This window comes from Carya illinoinensis, chromosome 5, assembly GCF_018687715.1.
Source record: "Carya illinoinensis cultivar Pawnee chromosome 5, C.illinoinensisPawnee_v1, whole genome shotgun sequence".
Lineage (NCBI taxonomy): Eukaryota > Viridiplantae > Streptophyta > Magnoliopsida > Fagales > Juglandaceae > Carya > Carya illinoinensis.
This window is the reverse complement of record NC_056756.1, coordinates 38,613,087-38,640,259: the sequence shown is the minus strand read 5'-3', so window position 1 is coordinate 38,640,259 and position 27,173 is coordinate 38,613,087. Positions and strand designations below refer to the sequence as shown.

The 27,173-nt window shown below is 31.2% G+C and overlaps 2 protein-coding genes across 6 annotated transcripts in view; one reads left to right on the top strand and one right to left on the bottom strand.

Moving 5' to 3' along the window:
- Positions 1–12,273: 12,273 nt before the first annotated feature.
- On the bottom strand, positions 12,274–12,987 carry LOC122310328. The gene has a single exon (XM_043124224.1). The coding sequence runs from the start codon at positions 12,985–12,987 to the stop codon at positions 12,274–12,276; it is 714 nt and encodes a 237-aa protein (XP_042980158.1).
- Positions 12,988–21,257: 8,270 nt separating this feature from the next.
- Positions 21,258–27,173, top strand: part of LOC122311308 — a 49,282-nt gene continuing 43,366 nt past the window's right edge. For 2 of the 5 annotated variants that reach the window (XM_043125822.1, XM_043125820.1), the window contains exons 1-7: positions 21,259–21,786; positions 22,487–23,689; positions 23,800–24,124; positions 24,987–25,242; positions 25,335–25,551; positions 25,701–26,074; positions 26,194–26,739. In XM_043125822.1, coding sequence (XP_042981756.1) covers positions 21,337–21,786; positions 22,487–23,689; positions 23,800–24,124; positions 24,987–25,242; positions 25,335–25,551; positions 25,701–26,074; positions 26,194–26,739 — 3,371 coding nt within the window. In that variant the 5' untranslated portion in view covers positions 21,259–21,336. Of the gene's footprint in view, positions 21,787–22,486; positions 23,690–23,799; positions 24,125–24,986; positions 25,243–25,334; positions 25,552–25,700; positions 26,075–26,193; positions 26,740–27,173 lie in introns of all 5 variants that reach the window. The other 3 variants (XM_043125826.1, XM_043125824.1, XM_043125823.1) reach the window with 3 other exon arrangements.

Here is a 27,173-nt window from a genome sequence, read left to right as displayed (position 1 = left end):
ACTTGACGCTTATTATGTTTAAATTATGATGAGTTTCTTATTGAGTTTTCAACTCATTTTTAGTTTGTTTTATTTTTTTAAACCACCTAAGGTAAAAATATTTATGAATATGGAACTGTAGGATGAGACTTAGCCCAGGTAGATGTGATAGATGCTTAGATCATAGATACTGTTTTCAGTTATGATTTTTATGGTACAAGTTTGATAAATTTTAATAAATGTTTCCTTGTAGTCTCTTTTACATTTTCAGTATTTTTAATAAAAGAATGATTTTATTTATTATATTTTGTATTTGGTGCTTCGTGAAAAAGAAAATTTTAAAGTCAAGGTCAGTAGTAACACTTCGGCACCCTTAAATTTTCTAGAAATGATGTCATTCCTAACTCTAGAATGTTACAAATACTTTTGTGGAGAAAAATAGTACGATGTTTGGTTCAAAACTCGATAAGTATTTGTTGAATGGGATTGAACAAAAGACATACAAGTTCGAGATTTTGCCTTGATGTAAGAAGAATTCATATAGATATCATATCCTTGTGGAGATTGCACATGATGTATTGGTCAATTGAGAGCTGCATCTTAGCTATTCTCAATTGTGATTGAATACAAAACATAATTGGTTCCTATTTATAGGAAAATTATATTGAGATGAAATAAAGTAAATATCTTCATCGTAATAAAAATCAAATCTTTTGATTTATCCTAATTACGAAATCAAATCAGGACAATACTTCAATCAAATTCTTGATTTGATATTATTTTCAACATTCAAATTCTCTCCCCTTCCTTTTTCTCTTCTCCATATTTTTTTTTATAATATATTGCATTTTCTATCACTTCATATCCCACCATAAAAGAAGAATCCCAACTCGTCCATGATACATTCTCATAGCCTAACCAACATTATATTATCAGTTAGTTGAACAAATTCTAAGGATCCTTTGTAGAGGTATAAACAAGTCGAGTTCGAGTGAGTTGAACATTTTTGTGAGCTGCTTCATTTAGATATAATAGATAGTTTATATTTTATTTTATAACTTTGTCTACAAATTTTTACAAACAACCCGAGTTTTTGCTAATATCATTATAAAGTATGCATGTATCGACTTATAAAAAAAAGTATACATGTATCAATGATTATATCCATAAGGATTCATGTAACATATTTAATATTATGAACATAATTTCATTTAATCTCTTTAAATATCTTAAATATTCTCATTATGAATATAAAAATAATATTACAAAGATAATAAAATACGAAGTTATTGAATTTATATGAGTTTTTACGAGTCATATTTTTTAATAATTGATTATAATTTAATGTTCACAAACAACTCATTAATAAATGAATTGAGCCAAACTTAATTTAACCAAACCGATTTCAAGCATCTTATTGAGTAATAGTATTTATTTACCGGGTAGTGATAGTGTTACTATCCATCTACTACTTATGTGTATTTCAAGTTTTTTTTTTTTTCATTTTCTTTTAAGGATTTTTTAACATCTTTTATCATTAAAAAAATATAACTTTACTACTATCCACTTTTTTAATCATTAAGTAAAATAAAAAATTATAAAAAAATCAAATAAAAAAAAGTAATAAATAAATAGTAATAGAGTAGTAATGCTATCATTTTCCTTATTTACCATCTATTGTCTAAGTAAATTACTATTGAATAGGGCCAATTTTAATGAGCACACTTTGCCAGTAATTTTGAGATGTGACTTCTCTATTAATTTGTTGAAATATATACTCTTCTGATTACGAGGTAGAATTTTTCTATGCAGCAACCATAAATTACATATCTATTTTTTTTTTCCTCGATAGGTATGTGGTGTAAAGTTACTAAGTAGAATTTTTACACAAGATAAAATAGGCTTAAGGCCTCCCAAACAATGTGAGAACCCCCACCTTAGAAGCATGAAACGTAAGCTTGAGGCCTTAATTGGATACTTAGAATATATCAATATATTTTTAAATAATAATAAATGGTTTGAATCAAGATGATTTATTGAGTTTTTAGAAAATGAGAAAAAACAATTAAATAAAAATATTATAAAGTTAAAAAATTATTAAAATATAAACTTTTTAATATTATTTTTATTTTGAAATTTGAGAAAGTTGTATATATATTGTGTTTTATTGAAGAATTTAGAAAAGTTACAATAATTTGATGAAAAAGTTGAAGATTTTAAATTAAAAAATATTTTGTATTTAAGTGATATTTAAGAAGAAAATATCTAAAAATATTTGAAAATAGTAATGTTGCCTAATGAAACTTAATCATTTGCCAAAAAACAAACAATAATGCAAAAGCCACCGATAAAATGTCCCCGGGATGGTCACTAATTTCTTGTTCTTTTTACTTAATGATTAATGAATTATTTTTTTAATGAGATTATATATTTTTTTTAAATGTTTAAGGTTATAATAAAAAAATGTATGGAGGAGGTCCACGTGGGAAAAAGTCAAAAGCGTACAATCATTTGAAATAATGATATAATAAGGAGAATCACGTAACATGACTTTAAAACAAAAAAAAAAAAAACCAGAAAGGATTTGTACAGTCGGAAAATGCAGTCGGCGTGCAGTCGGCTGTAAAAAAAATTAATACAAGACCTACATGAAAAAAAATTATTTTTATAGCTTTTTATAATTCATGCAGGTCCCCCTAAATATAAAATAATTTTTTTATAATTTTTTTTTATTCATTCCGTACAGCCGACTGCACGCCGACTGCGTTTCCCGACTGCGTGTAGCAAAGCCCAAAAAAAACACAGTCATGATATGAGCAATTCGTGTACTTGGAATATACCATTTTCGGAGTGATAATGTATATATTAATTAGTTTATTCTTTTTGAAAAAACCTAAAATTTTTACTTTAATTATATAAGATATATAAAACATATTTTTAATAATATTTTTAGGGATGGATGGTTCAAACTTTGAAGAGACATTTGAATTTTTTTTTAAAGCTCTTAATATTTTAGACTTGAATCTCTTAAAATTATTGTTCCAACTTCAAAAATATGTGTAAAACTTGAAATACTATATCATTATTCTTGTGGGAAATATTTAGGATATATAATTTTAGAAAATCTTAGTAATATCATTATACATTAATTAAAAATTAATATTATTTTGAGAAATCCTTCGTCTTCAAAAGAATTTTAAAAAAAGTAAATTCACAAATTGATATAGTTTGATATAATATATGATTAGATCAAAACATTTTTACTATAAAATAGTTTTGATGTATCATATTAAGTTACGTCAGTTTATAAGTTTACTTTTATTAAATCTCTTTGTTGAACCAATACTTCTAATTTATTTTTTATTCAAGATTTGGCTATCACCATTTATATTTACGCATGATTTTAAATTATACCAATATACATAAATAGAATGATCAAATTTAAAATAAAAAATAATATTTTAGCAGGTTCCACAATATTACAATGGCAGAATCAATTCTTTAAAAGAAGTTTTATTTATCATTTTTTTTCTATTATATTTTCAAACTCTTTTAATATAATAATACATGATTAACTCACAAATAAAATATGATATCTAATTTCTAATAATTAAAAACGCTACGTTTGAAAATGATTAAAGAGTAATAATAAAAGAGATTGTAGACAACATTAATTTTGCAAAGCAAATGTATAAGAAAAAAGAAATATCTACTGAGAGTTGGGTCGTGACATGGGTCTTGATGCCACTTCTTTTTGTTTGTTTGTTTTTTTATTTTATTTTTAAACTTAGTGATTAGGGAAATGTGTTTTAATGATATTGTAATTTTTTATTTTTTTAAAAATATTTATGATGATTAAAAAAATACATGAAAAAAAAAAAGAAATAAAGAAATTAAAAAAAAAAAAAAAAGAGAAATACATTTATGGTATAATGCCACTCAAGGTATATATAAACTTTGGTCATTGAAATATAAATCCAATCCATAATTCTTGAAAATAAAGGAAAATAAAAACAAGAATAAAAGAAGAATAATATTACTCATCATTCTCTTATAATTTCATAATGTAGTATTAGATAATAGAAGACTATTTATTATATTTAACTTATGAACTTATCATTTAATATCACGTAATAACATGATAAGAGAATAATAAAAAAAATAAATAATGAGTAGATGTTTTTTTATAAAAGAAACCCACTCAAGTAGGTTACCAAAAGAAAAAGAAAAAGGGATTTCTTTTAAATTTTTTAATTAAATCATTCAGTTGTTATATCTTGAATGACGTGCATATTTTCTGCTCCAAAATGTGTCACATGTTAATCAATTATAATAGACATTTAGGCTTATATAGTTTTCACAATATAGTTAAAAAATTTTGAATGGTATTAAAATAATTTATGAATAATAATAAAATAGTTTGAGTTAAGATATTTTATGAAATTTTAGAAAAATAAGATGAGAAATTGAATAAAAATATTATAAAATTAAAAAATATTTTTAGAATATAATTTTTATTTCAAGATTTAAAAAAAATTGAATTATTTTTTATGATTTGTTTGGAGTTGAGAAAATTTGTAATGATTAGGTAATGATTAGATAAAAAAAAGTTAAAATTTTGAAATTAAAAAGTGTTTATATTTAAATGATATTTGATTTTTAAAATTAGATAACATGAAATGCAATGTGATAAAATGATTTAAGACCTTCTTTAAAACCAAATAGGGCGATAGTACAAAAGTACCATGTTAACTATCTCATTAAAAAAATAATCAATTTTAACAATTCAAAACCTATTTTAAAATAGCACAAAAACATTATAAAAGATAGAAATAATTATAAAAAGAACATAAAAATTAAAATTAAAAAACCACTTAAAACGAGCCACCCATAAGTGGTGGCTGGTGGTTTAGCTACCTCTTCTCTTTTCTTTTTCTTTTATTATTATTATTATTATTATTATAATAAGAGTAGCAATAACGTGCCGCCTAGTTTTGTGCTTGCTAGCACAAATTATTCTTCTTCTTTTTTTATTAGATTTTTAACATATTTAAACATTTTTAAAAAAATAAAAAAAAATACCAATACATTAAAAGTTATTTTTTTAATCATTAAATAAAGAAAAAAATTAAATATATGAACGGTCAAAATGAAGAGACAAACTCAGATGACATACTTAGTGACTTAGGCTACATTGGATTGTGAGGTGATCTTATATGATCTGTGAATAATAATAAAAAAGTAATAATAAAATATAAAATAGTAATGAATAGTAATAAAAAATAGATAAAAAGTATGCTTTTGACTTGACCTCAATGGCAAGTTATTTTTGTTCATAGAAAGGCCAACAATGCTCCTTATCAGTTAGCAAAGTTAGCATTAGTTCATGAGAATGAGCAAATCTGGATTGAAGATGGTCCAATGCAAATTATGTCGACTGTTCAGCTAGAACAGTCTATGTAATGTTGACAGATTTTTCTTAGTCTTTGCATTTCTACATTAATATAATTGCTATATTATTTCTAAAAAAAAAAAGTGAAAAATAATAATAAATATTGAATAGATTATTTCACTACCCAAATGCAACCTCTTTCTTTATATATTCTTTTGTATTGTTTGTTAGTTTTCATTCATCTTTTAAATTATTTGGGACTTCTTAGAATAAGTTTTTAGAAGTATTTTCAAACCTTTTATGTTTTTTTAAAATCAATTACTTCTCAACTGAAGTATTTGATCTTTACCTGTTATGCAGCTCATTTCTTTTAGAAAAATGATAGACACACCTTATTATTTTATAATTTTTTATACAATTATATCTTAAAGAAGAGATATTTTAATAAATAAATATAAATATTTTAGTTACAAATAGATCTTATAAAAATAAACCTAAAAATTAACATAATTTAATATGATAGTTAAATTATAAAATTATTTTTATTATAAAATAGGTATAACATATCATATAAAATTATAAATTTAACATTTTTCAAATTAAAATTCCAAATAAACTTTTCGACAAATAATTTTTATTTTATTAAGTTTCGTTTTGTTACACAATTTAGATAAAATGAGATTAGATGTTTTTGTTAAAAGTAAAATAAAATATTATTAAAATTTAATATTTTAATATTAATTTTATTTTAAAATTTGAAAAAAATTAAATTATTTATTATATTTTATATAAAAAATTTAAAAAATTATTATTATTATATGCAATGCCAAATTCGGGTTTTGTACTGCAGAATTCTGGAAATGATGTGTTCTTCGAGGCAGTGGGCACTGGGGACCCGCAAACGCTGGCCGAGAACATTTTGAAACTTGGAAACGAGGTTTGTGGCTGACATTTGGTGCATAAAGACTTTTAAGTTTTTTTTTTTCTCCCTTTTCGCGGGCATTTGGTTTTTTTTATTTGTTTTGCAAGTAATTCAGACATACTAACCTGAGGGATAGGGGAAAGCTTTACAATGAAAACTTGGTGAAAAGCGGATGGAGAGGGTGGAAACCCAAGGAGAAGATCATGTCTTTCATATCTTTGATCCCAACAGTGAAAAGGCGAAGAACTTGATTAAACGCTTGACTTCATTCATCAATGAATGATATTTATTATCATCTTTCCAGTCATGCGAATGTGTAGATTTTCTAGGCGTGAAAAATTGTTTGCTATTACTGTTAATTGGCCATCGCTTTGTTTATGGTTGAAAAATAAGCAGACATAAAGCGACCCTTGCGGCAGATCATATCATCATAATCTCTTGCTTACATGTATATTTGTCTTGCTTTGAATGTTGGGAGTTTTATACGGCGAGAGGCAATACCATTTCCACGCAGTCATGGATGCTGGTTTTGACCACGATTAGGTAAATGCTTCCTCTATTTCGTTCTTATTTTTAATGATTTTCCTTTCATACTGATTTTCAGTTCTTTCGATTTTATTCAGAGTTTCATTTCTAGAAATTGGGTCTTTAAATTTCTAGTTGCTTAGAAATTTTTTTTATTTAGACTTCCTCCCGACTTTTCTTTAAAAACTAAGAAGTGTTGTGAAATTGGTAAGGTGGAGCATATATTTTCTATGTAGCACATTAACGTCGTGTTTCGTACACTTTTGGGCCAGGTCGCTCAGTTGGTTTGATCCTTCACTCGTGTCGGATCCTGAGGCAAGAGAAGGGTGGCCCTGCGGTGATCTGGGGAACCTCCGATGCCAAAATTAGTATAGAGTAGAGCTCAAAGTGCTTTAAAGAAAAAGACAACATTTATGTATAATTGATAATTGATTTGAATTCATCTTTTTACCTTGCATTTCTGGGTGACTTTTATATTTGGTCTTTCAAGTCAAGTGGGTCATGCCCTGTGTTTTGAGGCAGATGGACACCTCCTCCCCGAAGTCTCCACCTCCATACTGCATTTAACGCGGTGTAGTTTTCTTAGTGTCAGTCATTTAATGGGACGTGATTCTCTGGCAGAGTCGCTTGATGTCGGTTTTCCCTTTTCCCCGATCATAGTTTCTCGCGTCATTCTACAATGTCTCATTTCAATGTTGATGATTACCCTCGACTCGCAAGTGTCTGGAGCCCGCTCGATTTACACGGGTTTAGGATCTGCCCCTAGCTACCAAGGGGGACTTTTCTGGGCTCGAATCAGCATTCATGTGACTCATGGGGCCTGGTGAAGTAATGAGCCTTGGGCATTATTATGAGTTTTAAGTCTTGACGAAAATACCCCCTAACATATCATATATACTAATATAATCTATTTTACATTGTTTTAAATTGAATAATCATATGTATGTATATACATTATATTTTTAATACTGTAAATTGACTATAAAATATTTAATGATAAAGTGAACTCTTTTTATATATGCATGCTCCATTTTATATAATACTTGATATACACTTTTTTAATAATTGTGAAAGTAATTATGTATAATAAACTATTTAAAATTATAAAATTCAGCATAAATAACGATACGCACATTACGCTAGTAATAGGCTCGTTGTAATAATGACAATGCCGAGTGGGACGTGCGTGACTAATGGGGAGCTCAGAGTCCGAAGCGTTTTCCTTTTTTTTTTTGGTTATTTTTTATTATTTATTTATATATTTATTTTATTTTCCATTGCTTAATTTCGCATTTTAAAAAAGTCATTTCTAGAGAGGTTTCTTGTGCAAGATTGAGAAACAAAATCAAATTTTGTTTAATGAATAATGCAACTTGTTTCGACAATTTTTTTTTTTTTTTACTTAATGTTTAAAGAAATATTTTTAAATGATTTTGTGATTTTTTTAAATAATATGTAAGAATATAAAAAAATGAATGAAAAAAATATAAAAATAATTAAAAAAAACCAAATGATCTTATTAAGATCCGTCCTCAAACCATATATTCGATGGATGTAGAAGTGTCCTTTGTCTAAGAATTGTTAAGAAAACAGAAGGAAGTATACAAGTTCAAAACGAGCACAGGTAAGAGAGGTTTTACTCTTAATATAATATTTATTTCTATTTGTTGTAATATTATATTATAATAATTTTAGTGTATTTTTATATTGGGTGATTGGGTTGAAAACAATCCATGTCTGGGAGGGAGGGGAGACATGCGATGGGAATGGATCTCGAAAGCTAAAGAACATTTTTCATGTCTATAACTAGGGCTGAGCAGAAATCCGAAAATCCGACTCCGGCTCCGACTCCGCTCTGGCTCCGCTCCGACTCCGACAAGTCGGAGTCGGAGTCGGAGTTTTTCCCCCCTGGAAGTCGGAGTCGGAGGTGGAGCTGTACCGACTCCGCTCCGATCCGACTCCGACTCCGATCCACCGACTCCGACTCCGATAAATCATCCGACTCCGACTCCGACTCCGACTCCGACTTGCAATCCGACTCCGACTCCGACTTCCAATCCGACTCCGACTCCGACTTCCAATCCGACTCCGACTCCGACTTCCAATCCGAATTCGACTCCGAATGCTACTTCGACTCCGACTCCGATATTGTGCATATTTTATAAAAATATGTGTTATCAATATATTAACATCTAATAAATAATAATGTATAAACATTATAATGAATAATATAAGTTAATATAGTTAGTATAAGTTAATTTATATTACTAATTTACTATAAGTTACTATAAGTTAATATAGTTATTAGTTACACTATAAGTTACTAATTACTATACCTTATATAGTTAATTTACATTACTAATTTACTATAACTCTATAAGTTATTGGTTATGTATTTTTAATTTTGGTATAAGTTAACTATAAGTTACTATATAAGTTACTATATAAGTTACTATAAGTTACTATATAAGTTACTATAGCTTATTTTATATTTTACATTACTAGTTTACTATAAGTCAATATATAATATATAGTTATATTATATATAATATATAGTTATATTATATATAATATATAGTTATATATATACTATATATATTAAGGGCTTATATAGTATATAGTTACTATACTATGTATTTTTTATGCATTACTCATATATATTTATATGTTTTATATAACTATACCTTATATAGTTAATTGACATTACTAATTTACTATAAGTTACTATATAAGTTACTATAGCTTATTTTATATTTTATATTACTAATTTAATATAAGTTAATGTAGACTATATAGTTACTATATAAGTTACTATAGCTTATTTTATATTTTATAATTTACATTACTAGTTTACTATAAGTTAATATATAATATATAGTTATATTATATATAATTATAGATTATATATATACTATTACTATATATATTAAGGGCTTATATAATATATAGTTACTATACTATTTATTTTTTATACATTAATCATATATATTTACATATAATATATAACTATACCTTATATAGTTAATTTACATTACTAATTATATATAAGTTACTATATAAGTTACTATATAAGTTACTATATATACTATATATAATATATATACTATAATATATATAGTTATACTTATATACTATAATATATATAGTTATATATTAACTTATTATATAGTTAATTTACATTACTAATTATATATAAGTTACTATATAAGTTACTATATATACTATATATAATATATATACTATAATATATATAGTTATACTTATATACTATAATATATATAGTTATATATTAACTTATTATATAGTTAATTTACATTACTAATTATATATAAGTTACTATATAAGTTACTATATAAGTTACTATATATACTATATATAATATATATACTATAATATATATAGTTATACTTATATACTATAATATATATAGTTATATATTAACTTACTAATTAACTATACTTATATAATATATATATATATAGTTATATTATATATAATAGTATAGTTATATTAGTTAATATATATAGTATTAAATCAAAATTATTATTTGATTTAGAGTTAAAAAAAAAAAAAAAAAAAAAAAAAACAAAAGGGGCCGAAAAGACCAAAAGGTCTGAAGACTAAAGTATTAAGAAGTTAAGAATACCGGTTTTTAGAGTTTTTAAAAAAAAAAAAAAAAAAAAACCCAAAAGGGGCCAAAAAATACCAAAAGCCCGCTCCCCGAGTCCCCCCATACGGAAATAAAGTAAGTTAAGTAACTTACTTAGGGTTTATACTCTTCTCTCCCAAGTCCTGAAGTCCAGAAGCAGAAAATTGAAACGGCGCCCAAGCTCCCAGCAGCTGCAGACTCCCTCCCAGCCTTCGACGCCCTCAACCACCACGAAACCGTGCAGCTCCAGCCTCCGACGGTATCTCCGGTATCTCTCCTCTCTCTCTCTCTCTCTCTCTCTCTCTAGTATTTTATTCATGGATATGGGTTTTATTCATGGATATTGGTTGATTTATTTTTTATTTCTCTTTTAAATGCTATGGGTTTGGTTGTTGATTGTTGATTTGTTGGCTGTTGCTTGGTTGTTGATTTTTGATTTCACTCTCTTTTATTTGCTATCGTGAGGCCGGCTAATACATGCTTTGGATTCCTTTCGGCTAAAAAAATCAAGATAAAGGATTAATTAATAATTAGTAAAAAAATCTAACTATAATCTCCATTTGTGGTTGGAGTTGGCAGGACGATTAGGAGGGCAGTGAGTGTATATTCTGAGATTATAGTTAGAAAAACAGCTTGTTTTGGCGATGATCGTGCTTGATATCACAATGGTCGCGTTTTAAGTGTAATTGTATGACTTTATTGTGGAATGTTACTTTCGTTTTCTTTGATGCAGGCGTTGCTGGTATTTTAATGGGGATTTAATGTAATTACTTTGGTTAGATAAATTAGAAATCTCAAATTATATTTTTTTAAAAAATTGATATAGAAGCCCAAATCCGATTTGAGTTGCAAATTGTAAAATTGAATGTTAATTGGGTCAAAGAAAAAAGTCTAAAAAAAAGCCCAATAAAAAAGCCCAACAAAAAGCCCAACTCCGACTCCGCTCCGACATGTCGGAGTCGGAGTCGGAGCGGAGTGGGATGTAAGCGGAGTCGGAGTCGGAGGTCGGATTCGGCCTCCGACAAAGTCGGAGTCGGAGTCGGAGGATGCCAATTCCGACTCCGATTAAATCGGTGCTCAGCCCTATCTATAACGATAGGAAAATGCTAGCCAGTGTACATCTATTTTTATTTTTTATTTTATTTTTTATGTTTACTATAAAAAATGTACAGCTATATAGACTTTCATTGCTTGGAAAAATTTACATCTATTCACTGTTTCTAGTCAATGAAACCGACAGGAAACCATTAATGGGGCACTCCTTTTACTTTTCGCATAATGCTACTACGCTCCATGGATGGTACCGTTCAAGTGTACTGTTTGATAATTTTTTTTTACATAATAATAAAAAAAATAATTTTAAATATATTAATATTTTTTTTATTTTTTAAAAATATGTAAATATATTAAAACATTAAAAAAAAATTAACTCAACGGCATGCCCAATAAAAGCTGGCGGCACAGTAGCCCCATCCCTTATTAATTGTACCTAAAGCCTATTTTAAAAAAGAATTAAAATTTATTATTACAAAATTAAATTTTTATTTATATAAATTTTATTTTTATGATTTTTTTAAATAATTATACGACTTTTATATAATTACGAATGTAATTATTATTATTTTTTCTTTTTAAGTTTATTTTTTAAATATCCATTATATTATTCAAGTAGATGTTATAAGTATTAAAAAATATTAATAATTTAATTTTTTTTATAGTTATATTAAGTAGTGTATTTTTTTTTTTATTTGTTTAAGCAACAATCTTTTTTTTTTTTTTTTTTGAAACAAAGAACCTCAATTTCATTTATGAATTCAAATTCTTACATCTCCTTTCCATATCCAGACTATGAATAATGCAATCTGGTATCTCCTCTATCCAAATTTTTTCCTCTTCTAAAATTAAAGCAAATTTTACCAAATTATGTGCAACTTTGTTCCTTTCTCTATAAGCAAATTGTAAACTCCACCCTTTCCTATTACTTAGAACATCCCTAATGTCATCAACTAAGGGACCTATGACAGACAGATTGTCTTCTTCACTCTGCACAGCTGTTATGACTCCTTTAGCATCTCCTTCAAAAATCACCTTCTGCACATTCAAATCGCTGCACCCCTTCAGAGCCTTCCAAAGAGCATAGCATTCTGCCACTTCTGCTGATTGTACATTGAACTTTCTGTCACATGCTGCAAGCAAAGCCTCTCCATTAACATCTCTCATTATCACCCCCATTCTCATATTCCCCCTCTTGATATCAAAGGAGGCATCCCAATTCACCTTTACAAAGTCTTCTGTAGGCCTAATCCAGACTGCATTATGAACTGGCCTAGTCCTTGGTTGAATCCCTGCATTTTTCCATCTGTTAGCCTGCTTAAACTCCTCCAGTACCTCTGCAGTTGATAAGAGCAGTTTGTTTGGGCATGAGAGTCTGTTTTCAAACACGAAAATATTTCTTCTTAGCCAAACCTTCCTCATCTGTATGGCTACAACTTCTAGCTTTTCTCTATCAAGCCCTTCCATCAATTTTTCCCATAAAACCATAAAGTTCCCTTCAGTCCTTTGTCATTTCTGCAGTTCACTCAATCTGTTTGTCCAGACATCATTTGCTGCTTTGCATTCCCATAGTACATGCATCACAGACTCCTCTTCACTATGGCATATAGGACAGTTGGGATCTTTCACTATCTTTTTTTGGTACAGGTTTTTCTTTGTAACTAGTAAGTCATTAGCTGCCTTCCACAAGAATACCTTCACCATATTTGGCACTTCGAGCTCCCATATCTTCTTCCAACCATGATCAACCTGTTTTTCCAAAGAAGACTCCCCTCTGCTCCTTCTTATTTTATGCCTCTGCAAATAATAGGTACTTCTCACAAAAAAAAGCCCTTTCTTGAATGGCCCCCAAACAACCTTATCTTCTGTTCTACCTTTGCTTAGTGGAATGCTGTTTAAGCAACAATCTTATTATAAACTACTTGCTATCAATCAATTAATTCCCCTTTATTAAACTAAAAGTTAACAAATTAAAAAGTCATCAGCTGGCTATCTGTCAATGATTTCTTTCTAGAGCTAAGATGTTTTAGAATTATTACAAGATTTTAAAGCCATTTTTATATTTTTTTTATATTTTATTTATATCATAAGAAGTTAAGTTCATAGGTAAATTTTTTGTATTTAAGTTACATTAAAATTATATTACAAATATATGATTATATGCCTACTTTTATTTTGGGTTTAGAAAAATTTTATACATCGCATTTTTAGTTATTTTTATCTCATTATCATAATGTGGTATTGTCCATCAATTCTTATTCTGTTTTGGGTTAAAAAAATAAAATATCATTCAAGACGATTAAAATGACACATCAAGCTTAGATCGGCACTACACTCACCGAAAAAGTATTCCAACAAGTGTATTTTATTTTTTTTCTTTTTCTTCCTGTATTTTTTTAATCATCTTAAATTTAAAAAATAAAATAAAATAAATAACAATATCATTAAAAAAATATTTTTTTAATCATTAAATAAAAATAAAAATAAAAAATTGTCGGTACCTATGTCGGACCCAACTCTCGGTACATGTAGCATTTTTCTAACAAGCCTATCTGCCCTTTCGATAACTGCGCCACTCAAAACTTTATTCCTCGGCTCCTTTTGAATGCATGGCTTCTTGATTCTCATTTGCCGAGAAAAAGAACAGTACGGGAAAAGACAAAGCAAGCCCAAAGGTTTTTTCTTTACTTTTTTTCCTCTTCCTAAGGTCTATGAATCATATTCGTCGTTTGATGATTCTCTTGCTTTTTGAAGGCCAGATAACCCACCAGTGTGCTTGTACTCACATTCTCAACTTGCTTTTCCTTTCATGTTTCTTTCCTTAGCTAAGAGCATTCACATTGTACTATGCATCTATATATGCAAAATCAATTTTGCATAATATTAACATAAATCAGTCTACATTAAATTCTCTATCTCTAAAATTTTAGCTAATTATAAACAGTAACATTACAATTTTCTATAGCCACTGTTTACTCTCCAAGTTTTATTTTAATGTTTATTTCTCTCTCCTCTCACACTCTCTCTCCCCGACCCCCCCCCCCCCCCGGCAAACGGGATTATTTCCACACTCTCTCTCCCTCGGTTTCTCCTTTCCGAATCCCCATCCCTCTCTCGACCCAAACAACCCCATCGGAAGAAGCTTGGATCCGTGCACCTCTCTCACGACGGTCATCGACGGAGCCTGCGACTGTTGCTGGGAATCACTGGAGGTTGCTGGTTTCCTTAATTTTCTGCTATTTCAGGTATGATTTCTCCCTTTCTCTTCACAGTTTCGGTTAGGGTTTTAGATCGTGCATGTGTTTTTCTGTTTTTCTGTTTTTCTGTTGCCATTTCTTCATTTGATTTTGTTCTTGGTTTAGATTAGGGTTTCTGATTGTGTGATATTATGGGTTTCTTGGTTTCGATTTTCTGTTCTTGGGTTCTATTATCTGAGTTTAATGGATTTGGTTGCTGTTTTAATTCGATCATAGCAATTAACTTTAATGGATCATGGCTATTTCCTTTAGTGGAACCCCAAAATTCCTATAAGGAAAACCAAATTGGGATCTGCTCTCCGATTGTGTTTAGGAGAGTTTTCCATTTATTTGGTTTGAAATGTCCATTGATATTAGAGTGGTTGTTCATTGAAGCATGAAGATGTTAGGTGAGGGTTGAATACCGCTGAAAACAGAGGCTAATTATGATCTTACCATTCAGTTTAAATTAGTTAATATTTGGAAGTGTCATTTGTCCTTGAGCACCTTTCACATCATAATTTGCAACTTAGTATGAGAACAGTTAGATATGGCACTCTTAACTGGAAAAGTGAGGGGGGGGGGGGGGAGGATAAACTTCTTCAAATTCATATAAATGAATATATAGGATATAGCCGGTTGATTTCAGTAATTAGTAACTTTATGCTTAATTACCCAGGGTTGTGTCTAATGAAAACATATTCTTCCTACTTATAAAAAAAAAAATGAAAACATATTCTTCCTGTTCGAGTAAAGAAAATAACAACAATTAATAGGTCAAGTCAAATTCAAATTCTTCTTATACAAGTCTTGCATACTCAGTCTATGCCCTTTGCATTTTCTAATGATAAAATTTATAGTACTTATAAAACACTCATAAATAGCATTTTCTCGTGATATTATTGTCTGGTATAAATAATCAGATGATTGCTTCAGTGATTGAGTACAAATCGATTACAACATTGATAAAAGCACTTCACAACATATTTTAAGTCTTTTTTCTCGGTAGTGACCATCAAATAACAAAGATTCGAACTCTAACACCATCCTACTGCATCATGCCCACCCTCACTCAGCAGACCAACAGATGCCAACACAGTCATCAAGGCAACTAGAACTCCCAATATTCAAATTTTACCAAATCAGGTGTGAAAAAAATTGATGAGCAAAATATATAATAATACCTGAAAGGTTTCCCTTATTAATGAATAATTTAATACATCCTCTACTTCAGTAGTAAATAAGAGTCTTCGTCTTAGGCCATCTACTCGAGTGAGGAACAGATCCATGTACTGAAAAAAAGGTCCAGTAAATAGAGAAGTTTATCCTCCCCCCCTCACATAGAGTATAATATTTATATATATATATATATATAATTACTTTCAAAAACATTTGTTTAGAGTACATGTTCGAGGCCAGTTGGTGGAAGCAATCCATGTTAACAATGTATATTGAATGATTAGATTTTTATATATAGTTTTGATCTTGTTGCATCCAGATTTTAGATTTTTAACAGTGTTATTACAAGAAAAATGGATGATTTTTAATTGCATATAGATAAATCTGCACATCATCATTAAATTCATAAAAACTGCATTTAGATAAATCTGTACATCATCTTAAAAACTACATAATCTGAATTTTGTACTGCTTGTTGGCCTTGCTTTACCTCAAAACATGTACTGGGTATGAGTTTAACAGTCTTTTTTAAACATGTTGGCCCTGTTTTGCTTAATATGTGCTGTTTTAGTAACATTTTGTCCTCTCTTTATGGGGAGATTGTTTTGTTGGTGGTTGGTGGTGGGTGGGAACATTTTGTTGGATGAATTTTGTTGTGGGTGGGATATTGTTGTATTGCTTGCTGCTTGTTGGTGCTGGAGCTGCTGGAGGACCCAATGGCAAGGCTGTTTTTGTTGCTGCTGAAGAGTGCTGGAGCTGCTGAAGGGTGCTGGAGCTGTTGAGGCTGCTGGAGGGTGCTGGGCGTGCAGTTATTTTCTGGTTGCTGAACATATATGCTGAATTTGTTGGTTGCTGAATTTGTATAAAAATCAACTTTTTGCAACTTGTATTAAGTTGATTTTGATACATAGAATTAGTCACATGTAAATTCTGAAGTTGATATTAGTTAAATGTAATCTGAAGTTGATATTAGTCAGAAATTATTATATATAGAATGCTGGAAATTTGGATGCATGAAAGGGTGGTATGGATGCAGCACATAGTCTATATTATTTCATTGACAGGTTCGGTTTTAATGGATATTATCTATGTACTGGGTACTGATTGCATGTACAAACCAGTACATGGAAATTGCAAGGTAAAAAAATTAATATTAGGCAAAAAAAAATATATATTAAAATAATAATATTTTATTATTATTTTGCTTTAAATATGCATAAGCCAATGTGGGAGTTTTGTTGAAATGCCAAAGTGGATATGCAAAAGAGTTAATTTTGCATATGCATATCCATATACCAATGTGAATGCTCTAAGAAATCCCTTTCCTATCTCTCCAACCTCTTGCTTTTGTGAATTTTAAAGTTGACAGTGCAACGGGTTTTTTGATATCATCATTGATATTGCATGCAGATGAGAAGAAAATGTGTGTGAAAAAGGAATAGGAATAGTGAAAATGACGAAAGGCGACGGTTCAGAGAAGAGAGTTCCTGCTGACCATGGCTTCACCGATATTGTGCTTTCTTGGTCCCTTGAAGATATTGAAAACGAAGACCGTTACAAGTACCAGGTTTGCTTTATTCCATCATTCTCCTCGCACATTTCTGTTTAGTTACTATAATCTCAGGGCAGCTTTGGAATGATTTCTAGCATTTTAACACTCAGTGAAGTATGGATGAAGAATCTCATGCTTTCGAAAAGTAAAAAAAAAAAAGAAGTAGAAAATAAAAATAAAAATTATTACTATCTGTTTACTTGTAGATCATGATCTAGTCGTGAAATGTGTGCTAAGGCAGTTTATTGATATATTGTTTGACCCTTCAGTTGAGTTATATCTGGTTTTGCAATAATTTGCAGAGAGGGCCGTGCAACTTTGATTAGTCGGGACTTTGTTCTCGTATACCTAGTGCCAATAAGATTCTGATAAAAAAAAAATTAAGTGCTATTTGTTACTTTGGTCATAAGACTAATATTAGATTTTCTAAGGAACAGATTGGGAAAAAACTTGAGCATAACAAGATGCACGTGTTCATCTACATAAGCATACACATAACTTTATACATGTATATATGCATGTGTGTTACTGCATATACCCACATATATAGGATATATAAAGGCAATCTGTCTTAAAAGAAAAAATAAAAGACCCTTTCAAAACAGGGGATGTATGAATCTTTTCTCCCTTACGAAGAAAAAGGAAAGAAAAACTAAAGAAAAACCTTGCTAGCTCATCCATGATTATATTTCATCCTCATTACGTTGGAATTACAAGTTGCTGGTTTAAGCTGTGTAAAATGGGATTACCATCTTTTAATCAAAATTGTGTTGCCTATAATATTATTTGGTAACAAGCTATTGTATAGATTCCTCATAACACTGATATTTTTTTTTTTTTTAAAATTTCAGTACAGAAGAAAATAATCTAACGTCATGGCATTGAGATTTAAGTGGTTTGACTTGAAAGTGCGTACTGACTAGCAAAGACTGTCATGAGGAGTTCAATAAATGGATTCCAAAACATAGTTGAGAACACTCCAAACTTAAGCCCAAGTGAACCAAAAATATTATTATCACACCCTAGGGAATATTTCATAAAAGAGAAAAATTATACAGTCTTCTCAATAAACTTAATCCACAGGATACAAAAGAGAGCAAATAAATGGAAAAAATGATGCTAGCTCTAAACCTTGTGCAACTTTCTCTCTTGAAATGATATGATATAAATCAACTCGAAGGATTTATTAGCTTTCTCCTGCTTGGAGAATGGAAGTAATTTGTGTTGAATAAGAGCAGAAATCCTTTTTTTTTTTTATAAGTAATAATTTTATTGAAGAAATAAGCATAAGCCCAAGTACACAGGAGGTATACAAAGGATAAACCTACAACTTCCAGAAAACAAAAAGAAGACAACCCAGAAAACTAAAACAGATTCAGAAAATTATCCACCATAACATAAACTTTCGCCGAAAAACCCAAAGTACTCAAGAAAAAATCCCTAAGATCTTCCAAAGAACGTTCTTTATCTTCAAAACATCTCCTATTTCTTTCGATCCATAAGCACCACATGAGACAAGGAGGAATCATCTTCCAAACAGATGCTGCCTTCTTACGACCCTTCAAACCCTTCCAGCCTACCATTAAATCCACCACATCTTTGGGCATCACCCAATGCAAACCTGTCCAGCTCAGAACCTCATCCCATAAGAATCTAGACACTTCACAGTGAAGGAAAAGATGATTTACAGATTCTCCATCCTTTTTACACATAACACACCAATCAGAAATAAACAGTCCTCTCCTTCTAAGATTATCAGTTGTCAAAACATTGCCCAGAGAAGCCACCCAACAGAAAAAAGCAAACTTGGGAGGAACTTTCACTTTCCAGATACTTTTCCATGGGAAAACACAACTACCCTGCCTTGACATAACTCTATAGTAGGAAGAAACTGAAAACTTAGCATTTCCAGCAGAAGACCATGCCATACTATCTTCCCTTTCAGTCACCAACTTTATGCTGTAAAGTTTAACCAACAGAGCCTGAACTTCATCCACTTCCCAATCATTAACATCCCTTTTGAAAATAACATTCCAATCAACCTTATTATTGTTGCTGCAGTAAGAATCATAAACAGCAGCATTTTGATCCCTTGCAATTCTGTACAGGGCAGGAAATTCCAGCTTAAGAGCAGCATCCCCACACCACAAATCATGCCAAAAGAGAATTCTTTTTCCATTTCCCACCTTCAATCTAAAATTATTAGAGAAAATACCCCATCCTTTTCTAATAAATTTCCACAAACTCACCCCATATGCTCCACTAGAGGTTTTTGAACACCAACCTCCCCACAAACTTCCATACTTCACATCTATCACATTTTTCCATAGGGCTTCACTCTCCAAATGATATCTCCAAAGCCATTTACCAAGTAAAGCGTTATTAAAGACCTTCAAATCTTTAATCCCCAAACCACCACCATCCAATGGTTGACAAACTTTCTTCCAACTGACCAACTTTCTTCCTACCAAATACATGTGAAGAAATTTGATTAGGAGATGGAAAACAACAGCAAGTCCATTTAATTGGATTGGCTTTGAAACCTACATCCAATTTCTGATGGGAGAAGTCAAGCCATATGTCAACAAATTGCAACCTTGCAGTTGCTACAATGAAGCTTTGATGCTGGTTTGTTGCAACCAACAGAGATTTTAGGATTAATAGAAAAAGAGCCAATCACAATCATAAAACTACACAAATTCGATTGTGTTTGAAGCTTACATCTACTGTTGGAGTACGATATTAAAGAAATTCAATGTTGCAGGATGAAGTAGAAATGAGATCAAGCAACATCCAAACCCAGAATCTCAATACACCTAAATCCATACCCTCTCATAAAAGATAATCTTTCTCGAAGAGAAACTTATTTATATGCTGTAAATTCCTATTCCGTGTTGGATAAGCTACACCAAATTAGTTAATTCTCTCACTCTAGTTCTCATATACAAGGAAAGTCAATTTGGAGATGAATTTAAATAGGAATTTGAGTCAAGCTTCAACAGCTTGGATTCTGCCAAGCGGAACACCATAGAATCTCCAAGGGCGTCTCCTCCATAGTTGAACTTGAGCAGAGGAATTGATTTAGTCGACATATCTGCCGAATACCCTATGTTGGCAAAGTAGTTGATCGATATTGATAATCAATCAGAATTTTCTTGGAAAATATAATCGAATTTGATATTATTATTATTTTAGTTATGGGATGTAGCTAACCTGTGGGCGATTTCAACTTATTTTTTTGAATGAAAAGACAATTATCCTTATACACGTGATTGGAAGTAACGTATGTTGGATTTCAAATGCGCATCCTAAATACAAAGCTGTTAGTCATTTCGCCTTGTTTAATAAACAGGTCAATAGACACATTTGATATGAGGCTTCTTTTAACATCATTGTATTGGGATAGAAGGAATTTTTTTCTCATCAAATCCTTCTGTTTTGATAATTTTTTCTCTCAAACCTTAGCTTCAGCTTGTACAAACGATTCTGTTAAATGAGTGTAGTCATGTCTTCCAAACAAGGTGAAAGTTGCATATAAATATGTGGGCTTCATTTGTTCAAGCTTTCAGACATTCTATTATATAATGGCTTAATCAATCTTGATGAATCTGCAACAAATACAGGCTGTTTCACTTTATCTTCTCCTATTTGCATTTTCCAAGTGGATTAATTTATTCGGATGAGCTTTTTGACTTCCAAGAAGTTTGTTTGGCACTCTATTTTGATTGAATTCTTGTTTTGTAATTACAGGTGAAAAACATTCCGCAATCCTTTGAATCAGTTGACCAGTATTTTGAGTCATATGTTTACCCCTTACTGGAAGAAACTCGTGCAGAACTGCATTCGAGTATGGAGATTATTTCAAGAGCCCCTTTTGCTGAAGTAATTGTATTTCATGAATCTAAGGCATATGGTGGAACAAAAGTGTATGATGTTGAGGTTGATCAGTGGAGAAACAGATTCACTGTTCGTGGCGAGGAGCCTTACAAGACATTGCCCGGAGATGTATTTGTTTTAGCAGATGCCAAACCCGAGGATGTTTCTGATTTACAAAGAATAGGAAGGCAATGGGCTTTTGTAGCTGTCACCAAAATTCCAGAGGATGTGAATGAGGATGATAGCACATCAACCAGATTTAAAGTCAAAGCATTGAAAGACATTGAACTTGACCCTGGGAACCATAAGTCTTTGTTTGTGATTTTCTTAACAAATACAACCCCTAACAAGAGAATATGGAACGCATTGCACATGCGAGGAAATCTACAGATTATCAAGAAAGTTTTGTGCACTAATTCTTTGGTAAGTAATTTCGTGATGAATTTTGTAGTTATAATAATTCTGAGTTAGGCATACATCCTGACGTAACATGGAAATCTCCAATCATTATGAAGTGGACATTCAGTGAAAGTGGATGTAATAAATGTACAGCATGGATCAGCACTGTTTTTATAATCTGAGACAAAATGTTTTACTTATGAAGTATTATAAAGAAGAAAAATTTGAGGTTGAATCAACTTTCCAAAAGTTTTGAGTTGATTACAAAGCTATGGGATTCTGTATTGATAAAGCAGATGAGAGTTCCCACTTTTTTGTCTTTCAGAACCTGTATACATACCACAACTTTTTGCAATTTCTGTCCCCTAATGTTGGGAAAGTATGCTTTGAGTTTTTAAGTGGAAGGTAGAGGAGAGTTGGAATTTGAACTTGGTCTCACAGGGTTTGATACGATATTAATTGTGGAGTTTTCCTGAAAGTTAAACTGAAAGAAAATGGTGAGTTTAATATGTTAATCATTATTTATAATGCCTCACTTACTGAATTCTAGTATTTCCTCGTTTTTCCTATTCATCAGCTATTGTAAAAGTTATTCTTTTAGTTTTCTGAATTTATTTCTTGTTTTACTTATAAAAAAAAAAAGTTTTCTGAATTTATTTGTAATACTGAGAATTGCTGTTGATTCTTGGTTTGATTAATTTCCCTCTCTGATTTTGCAAAACAGATCGAGGAAGATTGTGATCTCTGCTCTGCAGAGAGTGATGGCAGCTGGCATGAGAAATTTGGGACCAGTATAAATTCTAAACTGAACGAACCCCAAACCCAGACATTTCTGGCATGCCTTCGTAAGATGCATTGCAGCCACAAGACGGAAGTGGAACTTATACGGGGCCTGCCCGGTACAGGGAAAACAAAAATCATCAGTACACTGCTCTTATCGTTTTTCAGAATGGGATATAGAACTCTTACCTGTGCCCCAACAAATGTTGCAATTACAGGAGTGGCCTCCTGCATAACAGAGTTGGTGAAAGAATCACTTGAAAATGATGATTCATTTTGCTCATTGGGAGATATTCTTTTGTTTGGGAATAAGGAGCGACTCAAACTTGGTTCAGACATTGAAGAGATATATTTAGATTATCGGGTTCAAAGGCTTACAGAGTGCTTGGGACATCTGACTGGTTGGAGGCATTGTTTTGATTCAATGATTGATCTTCTTGAGGATTGTGTTTCTCAGTATCACATGCTCTTGGAAAATGAATCGATAAGAGAGAGAGAAAAGAGCAAAGAAAAAGAGATCAAAGAGGAAAACGGGGAGGAAACTGATGCTAGCAATGAAATGTGCAAGTCATTTCTTGATTTTGTGAGAAAAAGATTCGATTCTATTTCATCACCACTCAAAAATTGCCTCCTGATCTTCTGTACACATTTACCCAAAAGTTACACTCAAAGCAATTTCCAAAACATGATTTCTCTAATTGGCCTACTTGAGTCTTTTGAAAACTTATTATTTCAAGATGGTGTGGAGTCTGAAGTACTGGAGGAGCTTTTTTCTCGTTTAGAAGTAGTTGGAGATACTGCACAGCCACTTATGGATATTCCCTTCCAGTTGCAAGCAAGGAGAAGAGAATGCCTTTTTGTTCTAAAAACTCTTAAGGGTTCATTTAATGAACTTGAGCTTCCAATGGGTATGAACAAAGAATCAATAATGGATTTTTGTCTTCGAGCGGCTTCCTTACTTTTATGCACTGCTTCAAGTTCTTACAAACTGCATTCGGTGGTAATGAAACCACTGAGCATTCTGGTTATTGATGAAGCTGCACAATTAAAGGAGTGTGAATCAGCCATTCCCCTTCAACTTCCAGGTTTAAGGCATGCCATTCTGGTTGGGGATGAGTGCCAATTACCAGCAATGGTTGAAAGCAAAGTGTGTAAATCCTATTTCGTTGTCTTACTTACTGCTCCCTTTGTTGGAATTTGACTTTCCTCTTCTTCTTTTTTTCTTTTGCTTAATATCATTTTAAAATCTACTTATAGATTTCTAGCGAAGCTGGTTTTGGGAGGAGTCTATTTGAGAGAATGAGCTCACTGGGTCACTCGAAGCATCTTCTTGATATACAGTATCGAATGCATCCGTCTATAAGTTTTTTCCCAAATATGAATTTTTATTGCAACCGGATCTTAGATGCTCCAGATGTTAAAAGAAAAGGCTATGAAAAGCACTACCTTCCAGGGCCAATGTTTGGTACATATTCTTTTATAAATATAGTAGATGGAAGAGAAGAACGTGATGTTGGGTATGGTTGGAGAAACCTGGTCGAAGTTGCTGTTGTCATGAAAATATTGCTCAATTTATACAAAGGTAACTACATTTGAAGTCTAGTGTTCTTTTGACCATATCAAGATATTCTTGATTCTAACATTTAGTCTAATCAGTTTCTATTCAGCTTCTGGGGTTATTTCACATTTGGCTTTAGCTTTTATAGAGAAAGATGTCTAATCCTATAGCAAGGTTATAGGTTATATTTGTAGATGCAGCACATTCCAGTCATTAATTTGATTTCAGTATAAGTTGAGTTGATTGATCTCTAATTCCTTAGATAAAATAAAAAGGTGGAATTTTTTTTTTTTTTTTTTGAGAAGTAAAAAAAAAAGGTGGAAGTTGATGAGGTTTGTTAAAGTGACTGAATGATTTAGCCTTTATAGTACTGTAATGAATGGGAAACTTCTACATGCCAAAGTAGGAAATTTTTTAGAGATTATCTTATGAGTCTTGGAAAATTTAATTAAGGTGCCGTTTGGATGGTGAGTTGAGATGAGATGAAAGTTGAATAAAATATTGTTAGAATATTATTTTTTAATATTATTATTATTTTGGAATTTGAAAAAGTTCAATCGTTTATTATATTTTGTGTGGGAATTTGAGATAGTTGTAATAATGAGATGAGATGAAACATTTTCACTCTCCAAATGGGGCCTAAGTCCAAAAGAAAACATATATTTGATAAATTATTAAAAATACTGTAAAATGCATGTTTCCTTAATTAAGAATTGTCACATTGTATCTTTATCCTTCCATGTGGTCTTACTTTCTAGAACTCTTGATAATGGAACTTCTTCCCTAAGATAAACCGGTACTTAAACATCCCGGTTTTAACCTATACTTAACTTTTGTTTTTAATATATATTTTTTCCTTTGTTTTTGGATTTTGCTTTGAGAAAAGCTTGGGTTCGTTCAAGACAGAAGCTCAGTATTGGTGTAATATCTCCTTATGCTGCTCAAGTAGCTGCAATTCAAGACAAACTTGGAAGGAAGTATGTTAATATTGATGGGTTCACAGTGAAGGTGAAGTCAGTTGATGGGTTCCAGGGTGGGGAGGAGGACATTATAATAATATCAACTGTGAGATGTAATAGGTATGGATCAATTGGGTTCTTATCAAATCCTCAGAGAACGAATGTTGCTCTTACCAGGGCGAGGTAAGATATTGTAAACTCTTTTGGAAAATTTACTTTTGTTTTCATATTGACATGTATGGCGAAAATATCAGTTTCCCCATAATGCCTTTCAGGCACTGTCTATGGATTTTGGGAAATGAAGGTACACTTGGTAATAGTGTCTCTATCTGGAAAGCCTTAGTCCTTGATGCTAAGGAACGTCGATGTTTCTTTAATGCTGATGAAGACAACGATTTACACAAAGCACTTTTAGATGTGAAGAGAGAGTTTGAACAATTTGAGGATTTACTGAATGGAGATAGCTTACTTTTCAGGAGTGCTAGGTGGAAGGTATTTGACATTCAATAGTTATGCTTTCATTGCAAACTATACTCCTTTTTTCAATTCTCACTAGTGGCAGTGCTAACACACTTTCTTGATTGGGTTATGTAGTTTTCTTATTAAATTTTCTATATTCTTTCTTTTCCCGTTTCCAACAGGTTCTTTTCAGTGATAATTTTCTGAAATCATTTAAAAAATTGAAGTCTGTAATGAGAAAAAACTCAGTTATAGAACTTCTACTTAAACTTTCCCGGGGCTGGAGACCCAAGAAGAGAAGTTCAGATCCAGTTTGTGGAAGTTCTTCACAGATCATAAAGCAATTTAAGGTTGAAGATCTTTATATTGTTTGTGCAAACGACATCAGAAAGGAATGGAGTGATGTAGTAAAGGAACTGATGTACGATCAAGTTTTGAAGGTCTGGGATATATTACCTGCAGAGGAAATTCCAAAATTAATCAAACGGCTTGATAGCATGTTTGGAAAATATACAGATGACTTTCTCAATCGCTGCAAAGAGAAATGTCTTGAGGGGTATGTATGCTCTTTTGCATTTTAAAAAATCTTTAAAGGTATTGCTAAATTTGCAAGAATAACTTTGTTATTTATTGACTTTGGGAGCGGTTTAACTTCTTATGGTTATTTTTGCTTAGGGATTTGGAAGTTCCGAAGAGTTGGTCAAGCTCTTTTGATATTATACGGATTGTGAATGTTGCTAATGGTGAAAATGAGAGTGATTTAGTTGGTTGCACTTCTGATGGTAGAAGTTATGTTGAGAATGCAAAGGTTAGTGAGAGTCTGATGCTGATGAAATTCTACTCTTTCTCATCTGGTGTAGTCGGTCAGTTGCTTTCAAACAAGGATAGTGGTGAATTGGATCTTCCATTTGAAGTAACTGACCAAGAGCAGGAGATAATCATTTTTCCTAGAAGTGCTTTTATACTTGGACGGTCAGGTACTGGGAAAACCACTGTTTTGACTAGGAAGTTATTAGAGAAAGAAAAGGTGCACCAGATGGCAACAGAATTATTTTATGGTGTGAAGAGCGATAACCTTGTGCATAGCCCAGAGAATGAGGTTGAGGAGACCTTGGCAGAAACAAAGAGAACCATATTGCACCAGCTTTTTGTGACTGTGAGCCACAAATTGTGTTATGCTGTCAAACTACAGGTCACACAACACGTTTCTCAGTTGAAAAGGTGCATAGTTTATTTCATAGAACTCTCACGTGAATTCATTAGCCACTAGTTCCGTTGAGTTTGGGGAAGTTTAGGTTTTTTGAATCTCTTAGCTTGATTTTTATTAGAAACTATGAAACTCAGTTTTCAATATATTTGCTGCGATTTTGAGAAATTTCAAAAGGAACTTGTGTTTGGATGCATATAAATCTCAATAAATCATGGACCCCTTCCAGTTTGTTTTTTGGCAGGCCAATTTATGTTGAAACGTGGCTCATAAGTTAAATTCAAGCGAAACTTTTGTACCAAATTTATGCTGGATTTATTCTTTGATTTAGTACAACATCTATTATCCCCCCCCCCCCCCCCGTGCCCCTTTTTTCTTTTATCTATGTTGTAGTGTTCCTCCATATAATTTTTAGCTTTCAAATATGTGGAAATTGGGGATTAGGCTT